A 20,059-nucleotide genomic window follows, 5' to 3' on the forward strand; every position below is an offset into this window, starting at 1 on the left:
GAACCATTTTCAACGAACCTATACACATCTTAGTCGGCAGTGTCGGCACGTTTCATTTATTTGCTTTATCTTATCTTTTTTTTTTTTGTTTTTGTTCAGCTTACAAAAAAATTAGGAACCACTGCGTTTCGTAAACCCATTCACGCAACGATATCACTCGAAGGAACTGGAACGATCGAAACGAGACTCTATACGATTACTCAATGAATCACGGAGGACAACGATCTTATTCTTTTTACATCGTTTCTTCTCTCTCTCTCTCTCTCTCTCTCTCTCACTCTCGCTCTGTTTCATTCACTCGCTCTTTCTCTCAATATTTCTTCTTATTACAAGTACAACGACTGTAACGTCAATTTTCTCATCTTCTTATTTCTGTTAGGATGTACGCAAGGAAAGGGATACAGAGCAGATTTTTATTGTAACGATCCTCGTTGAAACGTTCGAAATGAAATCCTTCGGCTCTTGTTTCGTCCGTTTTGGCAGTGAAACTAACGATGATCAATACACGACATCCAGAGGGGGAAGGCAAAAGAGAACTTATGGCTAAATAAAACTTTATAAAAATATATCAACGAATAATAAATATATCTCTAACAGCGTCACTGTATAATTCGTCATACATAGCCGTCGGTGTATTCGATAGCCTATGCATTTACAATCACTATATACACGCTATTTAGTTTACTACTTACCTAAAATAATATACAACAATGTATTTTTTTAATCTTCCTATTTCTTTTCGGAGTACTTAGTATTTCATTTTCATACGTACCACGTTTCGTTTGTTCTATGCGGTGTCCTCGGCCGTATACATTCGTTCTTTCTCGATTATATCTCACGTATGATACGGGGAGCTCCAAAATTGATATTCATTATTAAACGGCGGAGCCTCGTGCAAAATCAAAATTGTGTGCATCGTTAGCAAGACACGGTAACTGCGTACAAATCTGTTTATTGATAATTTTTAAAAATTTCTAAAATTTTCCTGACGTTCTCACTGTGTCGTGTTCCACCGATTGATTTTTGCCATGAATTCATAAAATTCGCACTCTCTGTCCAATACATTTTTATCTCTATTTTTTTCAGTTATTTCAAGGTCAAGTGGTGTTTTTTAAATGGAACGCCATATTTTCGTTTTGATATTATGAAAGTACATAAAAAAGCAAGCTCGGCATAGGTAATCCAAGGTTGCAAAAATGAATTGCTAATCTGAGATTCGCCACGTGGAAGATGCGTGGCCAAACATGTCCATAAGTCACTTTATAAAATTGTTAATGATTATAATTTATACTATAAATATTCTCGATATCTTTACAAATTGTTAAAATATTATTAAACAAAGTAGAACTGGATTACGTGGAGAGACAGTCTGGTAATCGTGACCATGGTGATTGAATTTGCCACTTACTATTCAAAGTTAAATAGATAGGTTACAAAAATCGTAGAGCCACGTTTGAGAGCTCATTTTAGAGGAGAAGCTTCAATCTTTAAATATATGGTGGATTCAGGGAGGAATAAAATTCTCCCATCCTCGTAGAAACGTTTGAATTTGCTCCATCTTAGAAGAAACTAAGGAGGCATTCTGAAAGTGGGAACTTCTTGATTTAGAATGAGCCTGGGAGGATTGTGTACGATTTTGATTAACGAACATGTAATAATTTAAATATCGGCAATCTCTAGCAAAGATTCAACTCTCCGGTGACTTATGAACGGGGGGTGCATGTGTCTAAACGAAGAAAAATTAATGATTGGCAACACCAACTTCACAGACTCGAAGTAATTTGTTTATTGTGACTAGAATGCTAATTTTGCGCACTCCTGTCCAAGTGGATAAGTAAAATACAAACCAATGAAGTATTTAACAATATATTATCTTCGATGTATTAAAACTATTAAGCAAAGAAATATATTTCTATTTCATGTATTAATTGTTACGTGTAACAAGTGCAGAAATTTATTTTACTACAGATTCGGAGTTTCATCATAATCATTATACTTTTCTTACTTGTTCACAGATTGCAATGATATTCAGGACACCCAAGTTAACAATATAAAAATTAGTAATTTTGTCATTAATATATAACTGACATGGTACTCAATGTGATAAAGAACAATACAGGTAAATTTTGAATACAGAAGAGTAATGAAACTTGTGACAACTTTGGTTGCAGGAATTTTTTTTTAGGTAACGAAATAATTATAATAAACACGCCGCCAAATTTTGTATGTTTTAACATAACTTTAGTTATTAATATTTTCTTCTAATTGTTAATATACATATCATTTTTGTTGTTTTTTTTTAAATAATATAATCTTTGTTTTTTTTTTAAAGCATCTATAATATTTTAGATTTGGTAGGTGTATACAGTCCGTTGTAACTGACCGTATCTATATCGATACATATTCTGGCACACTCAAATTGAATACCATCAATTTTGGAACGCCCAGTAGACCGTCGCGTCGCGCCATAATCGCACTAAGAAACAAGTCATGTTCGAGTGAACAGTCTTCGATCAGTCTCACCGACTCACAGTGGATCGCAAAGTCGTTTTAGTCATTCGAGAGCTTAATTTGTTCTACACACGAACAGTTTGAACGGAATTAATTTAAGAGCAAATATACAGAAAATAATTATACAAGAAAAAATGAAAATCAGTTTTTACATCGTAATTTATATTATATAGTAATGTTTTAATATCGTTTTCGAAAACTGACTGATTTCTTGTCAAATTTCTTTGGTTTCATAATGAAGCAGTGCCACTAAACACTCTGATTATATTCCTGTAATATATTTCCAACCATATATTTACAAAAATTAAGCAGAATTGCATTTTTTTACTTTACCATTCATAATAATTAGACTGCGAGATGCAAGAGTTACATAAACATTTAATTCTTGTCTTAACTGTTTTAAGGAGTTGGAAATAATACAATAGTGTTTTTCAATTTTTGAAACGTCTTTACTGTTTTCATAAATGCATAAAATCCGTAGTCTAATAATAACAATAAGGTATTTCGCGTGCAATCGACGCAGAAAATTTTTACTTTGTACAAAGAGATTCCCAATCTATTTATCACACTTTGTATATTCTTTTGATTTATAACATTTTATATCCTACCTTATTTTGAACCATGATTGCTAACATTATTAACAAACGTTTAGACATCCGTAATGATATTTCTCCGAAATTCTATTAAATTAATTAATAATTCTATAGGAGTTCTATTGATCCTGAACGGCTAAATCTGAACTTGGAACCACTGTGCGACGTCCCGACTGAAAAATTGGTCTCCTGTTCGGTGCACGCCGGCTCGACAACAATTTTTCCTTCCGCGACGCTTGTTTCACTTTCGGTGTATGTGTGTATACAGTCAGTCACATAATTGATGGCACACGCTTTAAATCAGAATCACTTTTACTATAAATGGACTTCAGAGCTTCTGAGCATGAAAATTTTGGAAGAATAACGTTCAGCTAGAATTGCGGAAAAAATAGTAAACGTTGCTGTTTACATCTTTTTGGGCTTGTGACGAAAATTTAAAAAATGCGTCCTGTAGATTTATATAAGCGATATACTGTACCAATTGAAAATGGTGTAAATGGCCAAATAGTATTAATAGAACAGTAGTAATATAATAAAACGGCAAAAATAGGCTGTAAATCGTAAAAGAAATTTATTCTCAGCATTTTTAACCATTTACAATCCATAAACTAGTCAATCAATTCCGATGAGATCTTCAGCATGTTTGTGCACAACTTATACGAGTCTACAAAAAACATTTTTAAGATATTCGTTACAAGCCGAACTAGAAAAGTTGTAAAATGCTACTTCACTATTTTTTCGCAATTCTGACTGACGGAAATTTTCTCTAAAATTTTCGTGACATGTCATCTGGAAAACTGATCCACCTGACTCGGCGGAAAAACTAGTTCGACATTCGTTTTGGTCCATTTATAAAACCGTTACACGATATTTAAAGAGCGTGCCATTAATTACGAGACAAGCTGTATAGTGTGTGTATGTTTTTCCCCTCGTCGTCTGCTTACAAATAAACTATACAAATATTTACACGCGCCCTCCCCGCGCGTGACGGCGAAGAACCTCGTAATTCCCGGCGCGATCGGGTCGAGAGCTTCCGGAAATGGCTGGTGTCGAAGGGCCGCGAACTTAGTTTACAAACTTTCCCTACGCACCGATGCATCTTCCTTGAATAATGGCCTCGACGTTTCCCCGTTTAAGGCCCGCGAAAGATGTCGGCTATTCAATGCACTCGAACAATAAACGCGTTCCCGTTTCGTTTCGATTTTTTATCTGCCCCCTCGTATTTTCTTGTTTTCTTCGGTCTCCATTACAGGAACAAATGCTTCGACAAAAGGTAACCAAAAAAAAAGACCCGTTGGAACAGAAAGCTAAAGAAAAGGAGAAACAGAACGGTACTGTGCTGCCGCCGATTCGATCATCTATACATGTCTCATCTATCGTCTAAAAAATCCTAACAGTATCGAAAACCTCTCGCGACGTGATCCACAATTAAGGAACGATGTGGCTGGATGATCGTCGATGCCTACGATCATCGAAAGACGACCGCGTCGATGAAAGGCTCTCCGTTTAAACGCGTCTGTCGTTTGCGTTTTTCGTCTGTAACTCGACAACACAAAATCCGGAAAGAAATGCACGCGATCAAGCTTCCGTTGTAATTTTCGTCGATTGCGACGTTTCGCCTTACGAGAATAGTATTTTCGATTTTTCTTTTTCAACTTGCTCTTACCTCGTTCACTCTAACACACTCATTCTCACTTTTCGTTCTCTCGCTGCCTCTTTCGTTCCCCTGCTCTAGCTCGACTTTTATATATTATTTACAATTATCGAAGTCGCGAGAATACTGACGCGGAAACTCGCCCTCCCCCCTCGTCGCTTAGAAGGTAGTTGGGTTCGTTCGATTTCCTTATTCGTTTCTAAGAAATATTTCTCTCGTCGTTTTCAGATCGGAGACGCTGAAGGCTCGGTCCTCCTCCGCTCAGCGACGGTGCTCTTGCAGAATGGCCAGCGCCAGACAAAGCGACAGGCAAGCAAGACTCGCTGACCGGAAGTGAGCGCGACTGTACTCGGAGGCCCGTGTCACGTTCAACAAAACGGAAGCGTCCGCGATTCCTTCCGACGAGCGTACCAGCAGCAACCATTCGCCGGCGTGCGACCATTGGATCGCGTCGAAGCTGAGCACCGTCTGGTAACAGGACTCCGTGCCACCGTCCTGAAAGGTAGACAGAAACTTATCAGTGCCCATCGAATTTGTTAGCTTGTTGCATTTGAAATGTCCCAGTTTAGGATCTTTTCTTCGTCCTATATTTACAATGGCGAGCATATAAATAGGGAAATTGGCTCGTCAATGTACAGCCCTGCTCAAAAGTATGTGGACACTTATTGTCGAAATTTGTGTACTATTTGATTATTATTAGACGATATTTATTGTTCACAGAGCTGGGTAAAATAGTATTTGAAATAGTAAATAGTAAATAATCGAATTTATTTTAAAGTATGCGTATAAATTTAAAAATAAAATATTTTATGCAGTATTGATGCAGTAATATTTGATAACAGTATTTTATTCGAAGAATGTTAAGAATATTTTTATTTTGTCTTTACTTTTTCAATTTCAATTTTAAATATTATTGCTGAAAGTAATGGTTCGGATTCAATACATTTATGAATACAAAGTGTGTAAATAAATGCAGTGAATATATATGTAATTATGCGGGAAATAATCATTTTTGTTATAAATGCATAAAATTCGCGGTCTACTAATAAATTATTGTCGAGATAAATTCTCCAATACTGTATAAAGCAGATCACATGAAATTTGATTAAATCCCTTGAAGATTCTTTGTGTTCCAGCAGGAGAAGTGAACAAGTGTCCACATATTTTTGATCGGGGGTGTATACCACATTCTTCTGAAGTTGTAGTTACTAGGGTAAGCTTTTCAAGTCGTACCAGTTGAATTTTGAACGAACTACGGCGACAACAGCACATACAACGGCTACCAAATATACATCTGAGTTAACCAAGTTGCTTTACGTATTATAATAACACCGAAAACACTTGTAGCGCTAGTATTTTTCACCCCAATATTCTGCATCATATAAAAAACAAATGAATGTAGCTTTAGATACCGGTAATGATAGTGATGTAAAACGATTAGTAGAACAGTAAAGTCGCGATCTAGCTCCCTGAGGATCTCCTTCCACGGTCCGCGTAGCTTTCAGGCTGCGTGTTTTACAATAAAGTCAGTGTTCAAACCACAAGTGTTTGCAAGTCAATTCAATTAGTCCCACATCAGTGGTCCTTCGAATCTTACTCGGCACCAAGTGCAATGATCAGAAACGACCAATAAACGAGGCCTTAACAGCAATTACAGACTAGAAAGTTTTAAACAAATTTTAGAAAGTAACCATTGGTTTTATCCTTCCAATAAGGATTCGCGGTTGGTTTTATAGGTGAATGTTCCAACCGAATGCAAGAGTACTTCGAGAATGCTACATCGAAGTTCTTCGGACTCATTCAAGCATAGTTGGAGTTGAAATTTAATGCTTCAGAAGCACAATCTCGATGCTGCTCGAATTCCCGGCGGGTTGTTTTTATCGTATAATGCTCATTAAACCGCTACTCGATAACGTCGATTCGACCGCCTTTCTTATCAACCCCGATTCTGCTTTCGTTCTTACGTTTTAACTTCCGCGCGTGAAAGTTCTGCGGGCAAACTGAAAACTTCCTGCGTCACCCTATGTCCTCGCTTCAATTGTCCGTATCACAACTGATTCCCATCGTTTTTTCCTACCGGACTTTTACTGCTTACTTCTTCTTCTTCTTCTTCTTCTTCTCTCGCGAAAGTTTATCCTCTAACGTATTTTTGTGTTCAACCTTCAATGCCGCGATTAAAACTATCTGATGCTGCTGTCTTGCCTACTCTGGTATACAAACAATTAGGGAGGCACTTTTTTGGTACTTTTTTAGTCTCTGCGAGACGCGAATATTTTACAAAAATATATTGTAACTCTCAGAAAATTTTTTATTCGTTTTAATGGTTCTATAGTAGCGAATTCAACTTATAAAAATCACGTGATTGAACAAATGATTATCTGCATTAAACTTCAAGTTTAAGGGGCTCGTTTATCCAGGATTGCAAGGATGCGGAATGCGCGTTCTGATTTCTCGATGCAGTAAATCCTCTATAGACGCGACAGCCTCGGAGGGATTTGGTCGCATCTATCGTATAGGGTAGGTATTTTTTATCTCCATAGGCCGAGCCGAACGTAGAGAAGGTCGGCGCGTGTAAATTTGAGAGACCACGCGCGGGCCTTTGAACAGTGTCGGCGACGGCAATTGTCCGCGTCTCTTTCTTTTTTTTTTTTTGCTTATTTTTGCGTCGCTTTTGTGAACTCTTTCCGGAATTGTTTCGCGACGGGACCTACCGTTTTTATAAGGTGGGTTCCGAACCAGCTTGGGCACCACCACAGTTTACATAGCACATGGAGTATTTCCAGAGGTGCATCTCTTTCTTTTCTATACAGCACTGTACGCTATCCTACCTTGCGCCCGAAACGTCCGTCGTCAATTAAACCACTAAATACAGTTCATCAAATTATATCGTGTTTGGTATCATTTTGCATTAGAAAAATGCCACAAATATCGATAAAAAAATAATGAAAAATAATGAAGATTAAATATTGGTGTTACATTGTGATGACGCACGGGCGTTTGAACGACTCCGCGTCGCGTTAGTAGTGGTTCACACCGATATACCGAGCCGAGATCAGATTACTAAGTTGGGGGTGATATTCATCTATCGTATAAAAATTGTGTTGCATCCATAGAGGATTTACTGTAATACGAAGATGGGGTGTTTCGGTAATTAAAAACGCTAGATGAAAGATCGATCTAGGCCGCGATCGCCTTGAAAAGTCCTATTTTTTTGTTTACGAGGCGTAATTTGCATTATTCGGAAGCATACAGCTGTGCATGTAGCTATTTTCATAAAGCTGCGACAGCTTCATGCTTCGCAAACCTAAAAATACGACTTTTGAAGGCGATCGCGGCATAGATCGATCTTTTGTCTAGCCTTTTTAACTACTGAAACACCCCATCTTCGCATTACAGTAAATCCTTTATAGACGCAACAATTTTTTAGGGAGATCGCGGCCTAGATTAATGTTTTATCTAGCGCTTTTGACTACTGATAAACCCAATCTTTATATTATCGAGAAATGGGAAGGCGCATCCCGCACCTTTGCAATCCTGGAAACGAGTCTACGGCCATAACAATGTTACGAGCCAGGGCCGCGAGCAGTACGAGTGGTCGGCGAAGGGTTGTTACCCTAGGAATATGGTTGCAATTTGTTAGTTAAGGTACGCGGACGAACCCAATGCAAAATTGGGGAGCCGCTAGGATTGTCGACAGCGAGGACGAAACTGACACGAAGTCAGCGATTCTCTAGGAATGAAGTCAAGCGCGGAAGAACCCGATGCGAAACCGGAGAGTTGCTAGGAGGTTGTAGAACAGCACGGACGAATCCAATGCGAGATTGGGGAGCCACTGGGAGGTTGGATGAGAGTACAGATGAACCTGATGCGAAATCAGGGAGCCGCTAGGATAGTATAGTTTTCGTGGACGAACCCAATGCGAAATTGGGGAGCCGCTAGGATTGTCGACAGCGAGGACGAAACTGACACGAAGTCAGCGATTCTCTAGGAATGAAGTCAAGCGCGGACGAACCCGATGCGAAACCGGAGAGTTGCTAGGAGGTTGTAGAACAGCACGAACGAATCCAATGCGAGATTGGGGAGCCACTGGGAGGTTGGGTGAGAGTACAGATGAACCTGATGCGAAATCAGGGAGCCGCTAGGATAGTATAGTTTTCGTGGACGAACCCAATGCAAAATTGGGGAGCCGCTAGGATTGTCGACAGCGAGAACGAAACTGACACGAAGTCAGCGATTCTCTAGGAATGAAGTCAAGCGCGGACGAACCCGATGCGAAACCGGAGAGTTGCTAGGAGGTTGTAGAACAGCACGAACGAATCCAATGCGAGATTGGGGAGCCACTGGGAGGTTGGGTGAGAGTACAGATGAACCTGATGCGAAATCAGGGAGCCGCTAGGATAGTATAGTTTTCGTGGACGAACCCAATGCAAAATTGGGGAGCCGCTAGGATTGTCGACAGCGAGAACGAAACTGACACGAAGTCAGCGATTCTCTAGGAATGAAGTCAAGCGCGGACGAACCCGATGCGAAACCGGAGAGTTGCTAGGAGGTTGTAGAACAGCACGAACGAATCCAATGCGAGATTGGGGAGCCACTGGGAGGTTGGGTGAGAGTACAGATGAACCTGATGCGAAATCAGGGAGCCGCTAGGATAGTATAGTTTTCGTGGACGAACCCAATGCAAAATTGGGGAGCCGCTAGGATTGTCGACAGCGAGAACGAAACTGACACGAAGTCAGCGATTCTCTAGGAATGAAGTCAAGCGCGGACGAACCCGATGCGAAACCGGAGAGTTGCTAGGAGGTTGTAGAACAGCACGAACGAATCCAATGCGAGATTGGGGAGCCACTGGGAGGTTGGGTGAGAGTACAGATGAACCTGATGCGAAATCAGGGAGCCGCTAGGATAGTATAGTTTTCGTGGACGAACCCAATGCGAAATTGGGGAGCCGCTAGGATTGTCGACAGCGAGGACGAAACTGACACGAAGTCAGCGATTCTCTAGGAATGAAGTCAAGCGCGGACGAACCCGATGCGAAACCGGAGAGTTGCTAGGAGGTTGTAGAACAGCACGGACGAATCCAATGCGAGATTGGGGAGCCACTGGGAGGTTGGATGAGAGTACAGATGAACCTGATGCGAAATCAGGGAGCCGCTAGGATAGTATAGTTTTCGTGGACGAACCCAATGCCAAATTGGGGAGCCGCTAGGATTGTCGACAGCGAGGACGAAACTGACACGAAGTCAACGATTCTCTAGAAATGAAGTCAAGCGCGGACGAACCCGATGCGAAACCGGAGAGTTGCTAGGAGGTTGTAGAACAGCACGGACGAATCCAATGCGAGATTGGGGAGCCACTGGGAGGTTGGATGAGAGTACAGATGAACATGATGCGAAATCAGGGAGCCGCTAGGATAGTATAGTTTTCGTGGACGAACCCAATGCGAAACTGGGGAGCCGCTAGGATTGTCGACAGCGAGGACGAAACTGACACGAAGTCAGCGATTCTCTAGGAATGAAGTCAAGCGCGGACGAACCCGATGCGAAACCGGAGAGTTGCTAGGAGGTTGTAGAACAGCACGGACGAATCCAATGCGAGATTGGGGAGCCACTGGGAGGTTGGATGAGAGTACAGATGAACCTGATGCGAAATCAGGGAGCCGCTAGGATAGTATAGTTTTCGTGGACGAACCCAATGCGAAACTGGGGAGCCGCTAGGATTGTCGACAGCGAGGACGAAACTGACACGAAGTCAGCGATTCTCTAGGAATGAAGTCAAGCGCGGACGAACCCGATGCGAAACCGGAGAGTTGCTAGGAGGTTGTAGAACAGCACGGACGAATCCAATGCGAGATTGGGGAGCCACTGGGAGGTTGGATGAGAGTACAGATGAACCTGATGCGAAATCAGGGAGCCGCTAGGATAGTATAGTTTTCGTGGACGAACCCAATGCGAAATTGGGGAGCCGCTAGGATTGTCGACAGCGAGGACGAAACTGACACGAAGTCAGCGATTCTCTAGGAATGAAGTCAAGCGCGGACGAACCCGATGCGAAACCGGAGAGTTGCTAGGAGGTTGTAGAACAGCACGGACGAATCCAATGCGAGATTGGGGAGCCACTGGGAGGTTGGATGAGAGTACAGATGAACCTGATGCGAAATCAGGGAGCCGCTAGGATAGTATAGTTTTCGTGGACGAACCCAATGCGAAACTGGGGAGCCATTAGGTTGGATATATCTCTGTTTGGACTATTGGTATGTCGCGAACGAACCTGATGCGTAATCAGGGAGTCTAGTATAATTTAATTGATACAATCCGAGCCGTAAGATGTGAGTGATGATTGTTTTCTATTGTGTGTGAGAGTTGTGAATGTAGAGTATAGATGGAAGTGTGAGCCAGCGGGAGTGAGTGAGAGGCCAGAAGTATATAGAGGGAGTGCTTGTTCTTAGAGGTTATGTTTGAGTCGATCTATGGACGCCACGTGTTGAGAGTGTATCCGTTATTTTTGTATTAGCATATATGTAATCGTTAACAACATTAAATTACTATTAAACAAATATGCATTTCCACCCACTCATTTACCACATAAGATTGTATCGTGTGGGACGTTCAATTACTCGATTAGGATTTTGGACAATGGAGATGTCGCGAATTGAATATAAAGAAATACTATTGCCTAAGATGCACAATGTTGACGCACGGGGTCAATGCAGGTCTCGGAGTAACTTTAATGAATGCCAAACAGATTTATACCGGACCGCGATACTGTAAAAACGAGTCTACCTCCTTAAATTTCAACGACAAATTAGCGTATCCCGCAAAAACTGTGGTACCTAAATTCAAAAAGTGATTTAATACCTTTTAGATCTTATACTTCGAAGTATAACGTTCGGCTTATATCAACTGGATCGAACTCTGTCTCTAGGTGAAAGAGGTTCAAGCGCGTTCATTTCAACAGAATATACCCTTCATAGCAATCAAGTCAGCCACTGCCAGTATCTCTTGACAGTTAAACTTCGGGACATCGTGTCGGCTCGAGTAGCAATAACACCGTTCCACGTGACTCGACGGTTCCAACAGCCCCGGTGAATCGCATCTGAAGATGCACGCCAACGGTCTCCTTAATTCCAACAAAATGCAGGAATCGTCGTAACGACAACGGCCGGGCCAGGAATGAGACTCCGGTGAAACGGGGTCAACGAAGAAGCAGCACCGGCAGCCGTTGGGAAACGCAATTTAACTTGGAAAGAGCATCGAGCACGGTGCAGAGGCGGCCTCGACTCCTGTCGTTGACGAATTCGTGTTTTCCGGCAACAACGATTTGCCTGCCCGATGCGGGAATTATACTTCCATTGCGACCAACCTGATGTCGAATTAACGCAACGGCGCGTGAAAAGACAACAAATGAAGGCCGTCGATACAGCGAGACGTCTGTTGCATGTTAAATTAGCTAACCGTTGGATTAAACCCTTCACTATTTTGTTCAAACACGTAGTCTGGAATTGTCTAGACATCGTGTCTGGACCTGTGGTACGATCGAGTGGAAAATTGTCACTTTCGAGTTATTTATTGGCATGCTTGGCTCTTAGAATTCGTTATGAACGTGGCTGCGGTTAAAAGTTAAGCGTCTTGTCTCGTATCAGAAAAACAAACCAGTTGTGCCCCAGTCAATTACAAGAATAGAGTACGTACCCATTACAGGAATGACAAGTGCTAGTTTCTTTCGTCTACTTTAAGGAGAATGCTTCGATCGTTTATGTAGTGGTATTGCGATTAATTTTTGTCGAGGGAAGTTGCTGAGAACGGTTAGCGCAGCCATGTATCGACAGCGTGACATTCAAAACAGAATCTGGGTCAAAATAACTACGGGCACCGCAACACGTGCACCGATCTGCGGCGCACCGGTTTCCCCGCTTAACTCTCGCCGAGGAGCTGCAATTCCACGAATTAATTACCCGCTACTGCAGCCCCCGGATAACAAGGGATATAGAGAACGAGCGGGATAAATCACGTACTAACTACTATCAGTCGTGCTTTCGACGGAACGCCTCGGAAATTTCACTCGGACGACGCGACGGGGAAACTTTCCGATGAAATTTCCGTGGATCGACGCCCCGGAGAACAAAAGTGCCGCGCGGTAGCAGCGCGGCGTGGCCAGGAGGCAGAATGGCGGGGTGGTAGAGCGACGATGTCTTGATGTATTTGCACACGGCCAACAATGAGGTCGTTCGGAGAGATGCGACGAAAGCAAGCACAACACCGTGACGCGGAGCTTTTCCAACGAAGATTGTTTGTCCGCGAAGTGCACCGTCGCAAAAGAACTTTCCGACGTTCGACGATGAAGGGACAAAAGCCAAGCTTTGGTTTCGTCTGGTTTCTTCGCGGATTGTTTGGAGCACGTTGTCTCCTCGCCGCGACTCGTGATTGCTAGTTCATGCTCCTTATCCATCGGTTAAAGAAAGTAATTACACAGAGTGTCGGATTCAATTGGCGCCCCTTAATTGCTCGGGAATACAGTGCCTCGGGGAAATCTATACAGCTCACGTACGAAAAAATTCTCTACATTTACTGGGCTTATTCACTATCTAGCATTTTGCGCAACAATTATTGTGCAGCATGATGGTTACGCAAATCCAAATTGTATTCACGTGTACACATAATTTGAGCAATCGTTCACTTTTTCACTCGGTAGCGATGAGACTCGTCTGACAATATTTGTTTGTTTGTGCACAAAATATCAGGGAATTCTGATTTTGCACAACAGGTTGCGCAATTTGTCAATCACTATCATTCACGATCAATCATGTTGCGCAAAATGATTGATCGTGAATTAGGCCCCTTAACTCACAGAAAATACATATACAGAGTGTTCCATTAATAAGTGTTATTTTTAGACTGCGGAACTTCATGCGAAATAAAAGTTGTTCGCATCAACTGCAACAAACAAGGGCCAAGTAATAATTTCTTTCATCCTTTAATAATGTTCATAAGCTGCAACTTTGGTGTTCTCAAATTTTTTTAATTTGTCCACTGTATTAAATTGCAACTACCCATTTTGGTCGTAAATGCATGAAATCTGCAGTCTAGTTATTTTACAATTTTTCACAATAACCTTCAGAAATGAAAAAGTGCGGATAAAATGACACATAAAATGAAACGGTTGAAAATAATGAAATACATTTTCAGCCGTCGTGCATTTTGCAAATCTGGATAAATAATTCCCTCTCCCAAGTCTGGGAGATGCGACACTCAAAGCGTAACTCAAGGTTCCAATCTAATTAAGAAAACTGTGTGGAAAGCATTTTTATCGGACTCACCTCGACGGCGAGTGCTTGAATTCCGTCTTTGGGTGGCGCGCCAGGTACGTAGACGTTCTCCTCGGATATCCACATCACTTTGGTGTATCTTGGCTCCGCGCAAAAGTCGACAACGATGCTCAAAGGTTCGCCTTCCTTCGCTGTCACCGTTTGGCTCAGCGGTTGAACTATGGGTCGACCTGGAACAAAAATTCACAAATAACCTGGTTAACCTCTGTCCAGCTAGCACGCACGAAAGCCGTCTTTGTTGGTCGCGGAACCATCCTTGTGTGTTCCGTTCCCCGCAAATCCACTCGCCTCGGCTTCCATGAGCTTGCAGAGAGCTTACGTCTTGTAACTACGTAAATATATCAGTGTGTACCTACACAAGACAGTCGTATTTCTTGTTTAAGTACGGAGTAACTGTTCTCAAGTGGCTATCGAGCTTCTACTCGAAACAGCATTTCGAATTAATTACACGGAATAAGTGAAAGTCAAATGAATTTCACACAATAATCTCATGATTTATAGGTGTTTTATCGTCTAGAGATCAGTCTCTCGGTATGTAATTAGAAGACAGCGGATTTTATCCGAAATAAAACTGTTCTGCATTGCTTGTGGGGAGCAGGAAGAAAATAAAAATTTATTTCGTCCCTTAATTACTTCGTTACATTGAAAGTAACATTACAATATTCTTAAGTTTTTCTAACCTTTTTCTGTTTTATATTTCACCCACACCAATTGCTTCGTAAATGCATACAAATCTGCGGTTTAGTAATTAGAATAAGTCATTAGAGCTTGCGCAATTAGTAGAGCTTTTAGGACGCAGATGAATTAGTTTGTTTACAGAAATAATTAATAGTGCTCATTCCAGCATTTGGTATTCTACGCTGTTCTACATGCATCGAAACAACAATGACATCTGTAGTTACTGTCCGCCTAATCGCACGAATTGTCAAATGGCAATTGCTATCGATTATGGTCTTCATTTTATACACAACTCCGGTCACAAGTGCGACGCGCATCTTTCGTTATACACATCGATTCTGTTTTCAGCAAAAATGTTTTATAAATACGCAACGCGTTTTCCCCCTTTGAGCAATAAAAAATCATAATATGATGAACCTGTGTGTTCAGATCGTTAGATTTTGATAGATTTAGATTTAGATTGTTGATTTTGTGATTTCTGGGTAATTAGAAACGTTGATGTACTTGTTTGGTATAAAATGTAGCTTTATATACAATATTCAAATATTACTCTTCCTTGAAATCTGAAGGCAAATTTATATTTGGTAACATATCATCGTACCAACCGATCACAATGAAATTTAATCAAAGTGGAAATGACATTTTTGAAGTAACAGATAACATTCACGTACGTGAACAGTGTAATGGCATATTTACGAACAAACGAATGTTCTGCTATCAAACGGGCAAAACGGCGCGAATATATGTACGTGTGAAACACACTAATAAAATGAAACGGAACAAATTCTATTTAAGTGAACGCTATACTGTGCACAAAAAGAATGCCCCGCCCCGACCAATCGTATCGATATAAAATGCGTGGAAAATGAATGGAACAAAACAAAAATGCTATTTTAAAGAAAAATGAAATTTTCCTTTGTGGCTTTGTGTACGAGAAAATTGAATTTGGAAATGAGTTTTTTTCAATAAATCGGTTAACTTCAAAATGAAAACCCGCGAAAGAACGTTTTAATTTTTTCATCGTACTCATGTTTAGTGATTTTGCAGGCCATCTCTAGTTTCAGATCATTATGAGTTGGTACGGTGCTGCATAACGGGACGTAAATACGATTGAGCCGATCTACTTTTCGAAGGATTCGAAAATACGATCCGGAATTGCAATTAGCAGGGTGTTTCGACTTCCGAAACCTTTTTAACAATTTATTAAAGATCCGCACGATGGCGCGGAATAGATAAGCCGCGACGCGTTTACACGGCCATTTGTTAACCATTTTTTGAGCTATCGCTGGCGGACGTCGGACAGGCCGCGCGGGAGAGAAATTTATTTATATCCAGTCCGCGTATAGCTTTTCTCTTTTTTTTTTTTTTCAAAAAAACGTATTTATGGTCTAGTTTTTTTTCGCGGCGCGCCGGCCACGATCGTATGGAAACATCGACAGGACCTTTTTTACGCGTGTCGTGCTGCGGTAAATGCGACGCTTTTGATTTACTCGTTTCATGCGGAGCGGCGGAGGGGAACGAAGGGTTGCACAATCCCTCGGCAAACACGAGCGACACTCGATGATCGAAACAAGTCTCGACCGCTTGACAATGTAGCCAGCTGGCTGGCTGGTTGGTTGCAGCCTACAGCGACGTTGCTGGGTCGCGTCGCGTCCCGCCGTTCCGCGTGCCTGTGCAAATTGCAGTCACGGGGCTTCTCGATTTCAAAGCCTGAAGGCGATCGTGATTTCCGGTACAGCCTCAACATAGTCTCGTCAAAGTATCCACTCGCTACCGGCGACGACGGCCGCTTGCTGTAACGTTCACAGAATAGGAATACATACAACGATAAAATGCCGGATCGATGAGGAATCACAGCGAACGATAACGACGCGACTGGCCGATTCTTGTTGCAACGTTATCGTGTCGACGACACCTTCGTAGATCCCATCCCTTCGCGTCCTCTTTGACTCGTTTATACGAACCTCGCTAATAAATTATGTTATTCCGTGATCGCGACGACTTGGATTGTTCCTACAGTGCCGGATGAAATAATAAGACGCTACAGATAGATAGATAATATCGACGAACATTTCGAACAAGATGTCTGTTATTAATTTCCTTCGAACTCTGATATAAAACTCCATTTTCTTGTTGTCATTAAGGTGGAGCGGGGCAAGTCCGTTAATTGGTTATTTCTATTATAATATGAACGAAATTTCTCTAGCTTGTATTTATTAATGTTTTTAATAGTTATTAATATATTCTGTGTTGTTATTTTAGGTAAGTGCGACAAATATTGATGTAGCTTTACATTAATCCGTTTTTATTGTATTTTTTTTTAATTTATTGCGAAAGAATATTGCAAAACCATTGCTCGGAAACGTAAAAGAAGGACTTTCGAGGCAAACAGCGCCCTAGATTGATCTTTCGTCTAGCGCTTTTGATTACTAAAGAACTCCGTCCTTGCATTATCGAGACATCAGAACTGGAATCCCGGACCCTTGCGGTGCGCGAGTGTTCACCCGCGAGTGTCGTCTGTTAATAAAGACGTTTTAATCACTGTAACTGTAAAGAAAATGATACAGCAAGGAGTTAAACGTATCCTGAACAAGTTTACATAATTTAAATCTTAATCTGCGCTATCGTTTTGTCCCGGAGAGTGTAGGTTGCGACAGCGCGACTTCGCGTTTCACCAGACCTGTCTGCAGACTTCGTGGCCACGAAGAGTCTTATCGAGGCTACGATTGGACAACTTGCCGCTATGACGAACTACTCGATGTCGCATCGGTAGCGTTGGTTCCTGCACTTTAGCTAATTGAAGCGTGGATGTCGGACGGTTAGCTGCGACGATTCCGTCTCTTTTTCACTTGCGCTACCCCCCCTCCCCCCTTCTACGTCTACCTCGACGCCACGCTACGCTCCTTTCAGCCGTTCTCATCTGCATGGATTTCCTGCTTCGTAAAGCAAGCTTTCTGACCCTGGTTGGCCCATCTGCAACGGTGAATAGGAGCGGAACAGTACACTCGGCCGTGGCTGCTCATGAATATTCCTACGACTGAAATTACTGGAATACCTTCGCTGTGCCTCTTGTTTCTGCGGCAAGGGTGAAAGCACAGACTGTCTGTCTCCTTTCCCCGTTCCTCCTTCCATCAAACCTGCTCTCCCACCTGTACTCGTTTTCATCCGCCATGCGTTCCGATACAAGGAGAAACCTCGATGCAACATGACGGACCATATGATGCGCAACGTTTGTTTTTCCTTTTCCTTTCTTTTTTTTTCGCCTTTTTCCGTCGCGGGTTCATTGGACTCTAGAACCCTTTATTTGACGGTGGAAATGTTTTCTCTTTAGAAGCATTCTTTATTAATCGTCGAGCTTGCTGAAAGGTTTTTGATCATGGCAGAGGGCACTAACAGGCCAGTTTGCATCAACTCGGGATAAACTGTAATATCCCTACTTTCGAGTATAATTTATTTATTCGCAGCGAAAATGCGTTCAAGCGATTATACTTATTTTTTTTATACATTACGTGAGGAATTATTCAACAAATTTATTTTTTTGGAGTATATACACTGCAACAGACGAGTGTAATAATGAGACAGCGGATCTTTCTACAAAATAAAAATTTTCTACTTGATTTGCAATCAACTGGAGTGAAATGAAAATTAATTTTCTTAGTATGATTAATAGGTCGAAAATTATATTACAGTGGTTTTAAATTCTTCTAATGTTTTTACTGTATCGAGTTACACCTACTCATTTTTGTCACAAATGCATAAAATCCCCTGTCTAGTAATAATCGTGGAACATACTGTTTGTTCGATACTTGTTCTCGCGTAGTATTTTGTAAAACTTCGTACATTGTATATATTGTACATGCATAAACATAAAAGAAAAATTGTCTGCACTTTTATACTATTTACAATACATGAATATTACGATTTCGAAATCGAGAAGAAGAATATGATTTCATTTCTGGAATACTGAAATCAGGTACGGAAAAGAAGATTGAATATGTTGTATTTTTATCATTAACGTAATTTTAAATGTACGTTATATGCAGCATATCTTTATGCAAGCTAGCTGATGTATTCAAACAAAGAACTAATTCAATCGAGATAAAAAATGAGGATGACAGTGAGCAAATTTAGTCTAGATTAAAAAATTACGTTCACGGCGTAAATGAAATTAAAATCACGCCATCACTACTCTTTATACGCTCCGTTCAAACTCGTGCATACAAACAACTCACGACATAAATAACAATTATGTCATAAAAATCGGCTTGGGCGACTTCCCTTATCAGTAAAGCATACGGAAACCAAAAGGAAGGGTAATATTTCGGAAGAATGTCGGAAGATTTCTCTCGGTGTAACTAATCTTGTGCCCCGAGACAAGTGCCGGTAAGAATGCACCCTTTTGGAGTGCACATAACGTGACATCCGAGGTCTGTTTCAATCAAGACACAAGAAGTCTAATTACATTCGCTTCTTTGATGTCAAAGAGAGGGAGGTAAGTGTCACTGTTTGAAAAGTTGAAGTGTACTCGATACTTGAAGACCAAGCTTGAACGCCATCATAGCTATTTGCTCTCTAATGAAATTAAAACAGCTGTTTTTTAAGCAAAACAAAAGACACGAATCTTATTCACAGCAAAGGCGCTGAAGGTAATAAAAGCAAAACTGTATTATACAAATCTTCAAATAAATAGATTAACCCTGTGCACACAGAGCCATTTTAACAGGAAAATTAAATATTTCTTCTGTCGTAGAATAATTTCATTCTATATTAATTGTTTTCTTTATATGAATATGAAAAAAATTGATATAATACCTATAATGCCGACATATTTAATAATGTAAACAATACTTTGAGTAATGGTACAGCAAGTTTTAGTGGTGCCTCGGAGTTACCGCTCGAGAGCTATTACTTGTTGTTGCGAATAAACGAGATGGACTTCAATGTTCGCTAAGATAGATTAATGTTACTCGACTGTAAACCGTCACGCAACTTCACGTTTTCAAGAATCTATTTATGAAAAATTACGTTAGATAGACTCTGCAATCACAGTTTCTTAATTAAAGTTCGGTAACTTTAGTAGCATTCGTTACTAACTACATTAACAAAGTATGAAACAGATCTGGGCACTTCTGACGTAACATTGTTCGAAATATCATGTTCCTTTATTTCATAATCACTAGATTGTGGATTTCATGCATTTATGATAAATACGCATACATTAAATACGAAACGAATTTAATGATACCGTTACACTATTTTAGACTCATTGAAATGATTAAAAGAAAAAATTTGTTTTTA

The 20,059-nt window shown here is 40.9% G+C and overlaps 1 protein-coding gene across 1 annotated transcript in view; it reads right to left on the bottom strand.

Annotated features, from left to right (window-relative positions):
* Positions 1–250: 250 nt before the first annotated feature.
* Tei (irregular chiasm C-roughest protein teiresias) overlaps positions 251–20,059 on the bottom strand; it is a 679,348-nt gene continuing 659,539 nt past the window's right edge. The window contains exons 10-11 of the mRNA XM_076442334.1: positions 14,075–14,253; positions 251–5,253 (exon numbers count right to left, since the gene is read on the bottom strand). Of these exons, the coding sequence (XP_076298449.1) occupies positions 5,020–5,253; positions 14,075–14,253 (413 nt within the window). The 3' untranslated portion in view covers positions 251–5,019. The remainder of the gene's footprint in view (positions 5,254–14,074; positions 14,254–20,059) is intronic.

This window comes from Lasioglossum baleicum, chromosome 18, assembly GCF_051020765.1.
Source record: "Lasioglossum baleicum chromosome 18, iyLasBale1, whole genome shotgun sequence".
In the NCBI taxonomy this organism is placed as follows: domain Eukaryota; kingdom Metazoa; phylum Arthropoda; class Insecta; order Hymenoptera; family Halictidae; genus Lasioglossum; species Lasioglossum baleicum.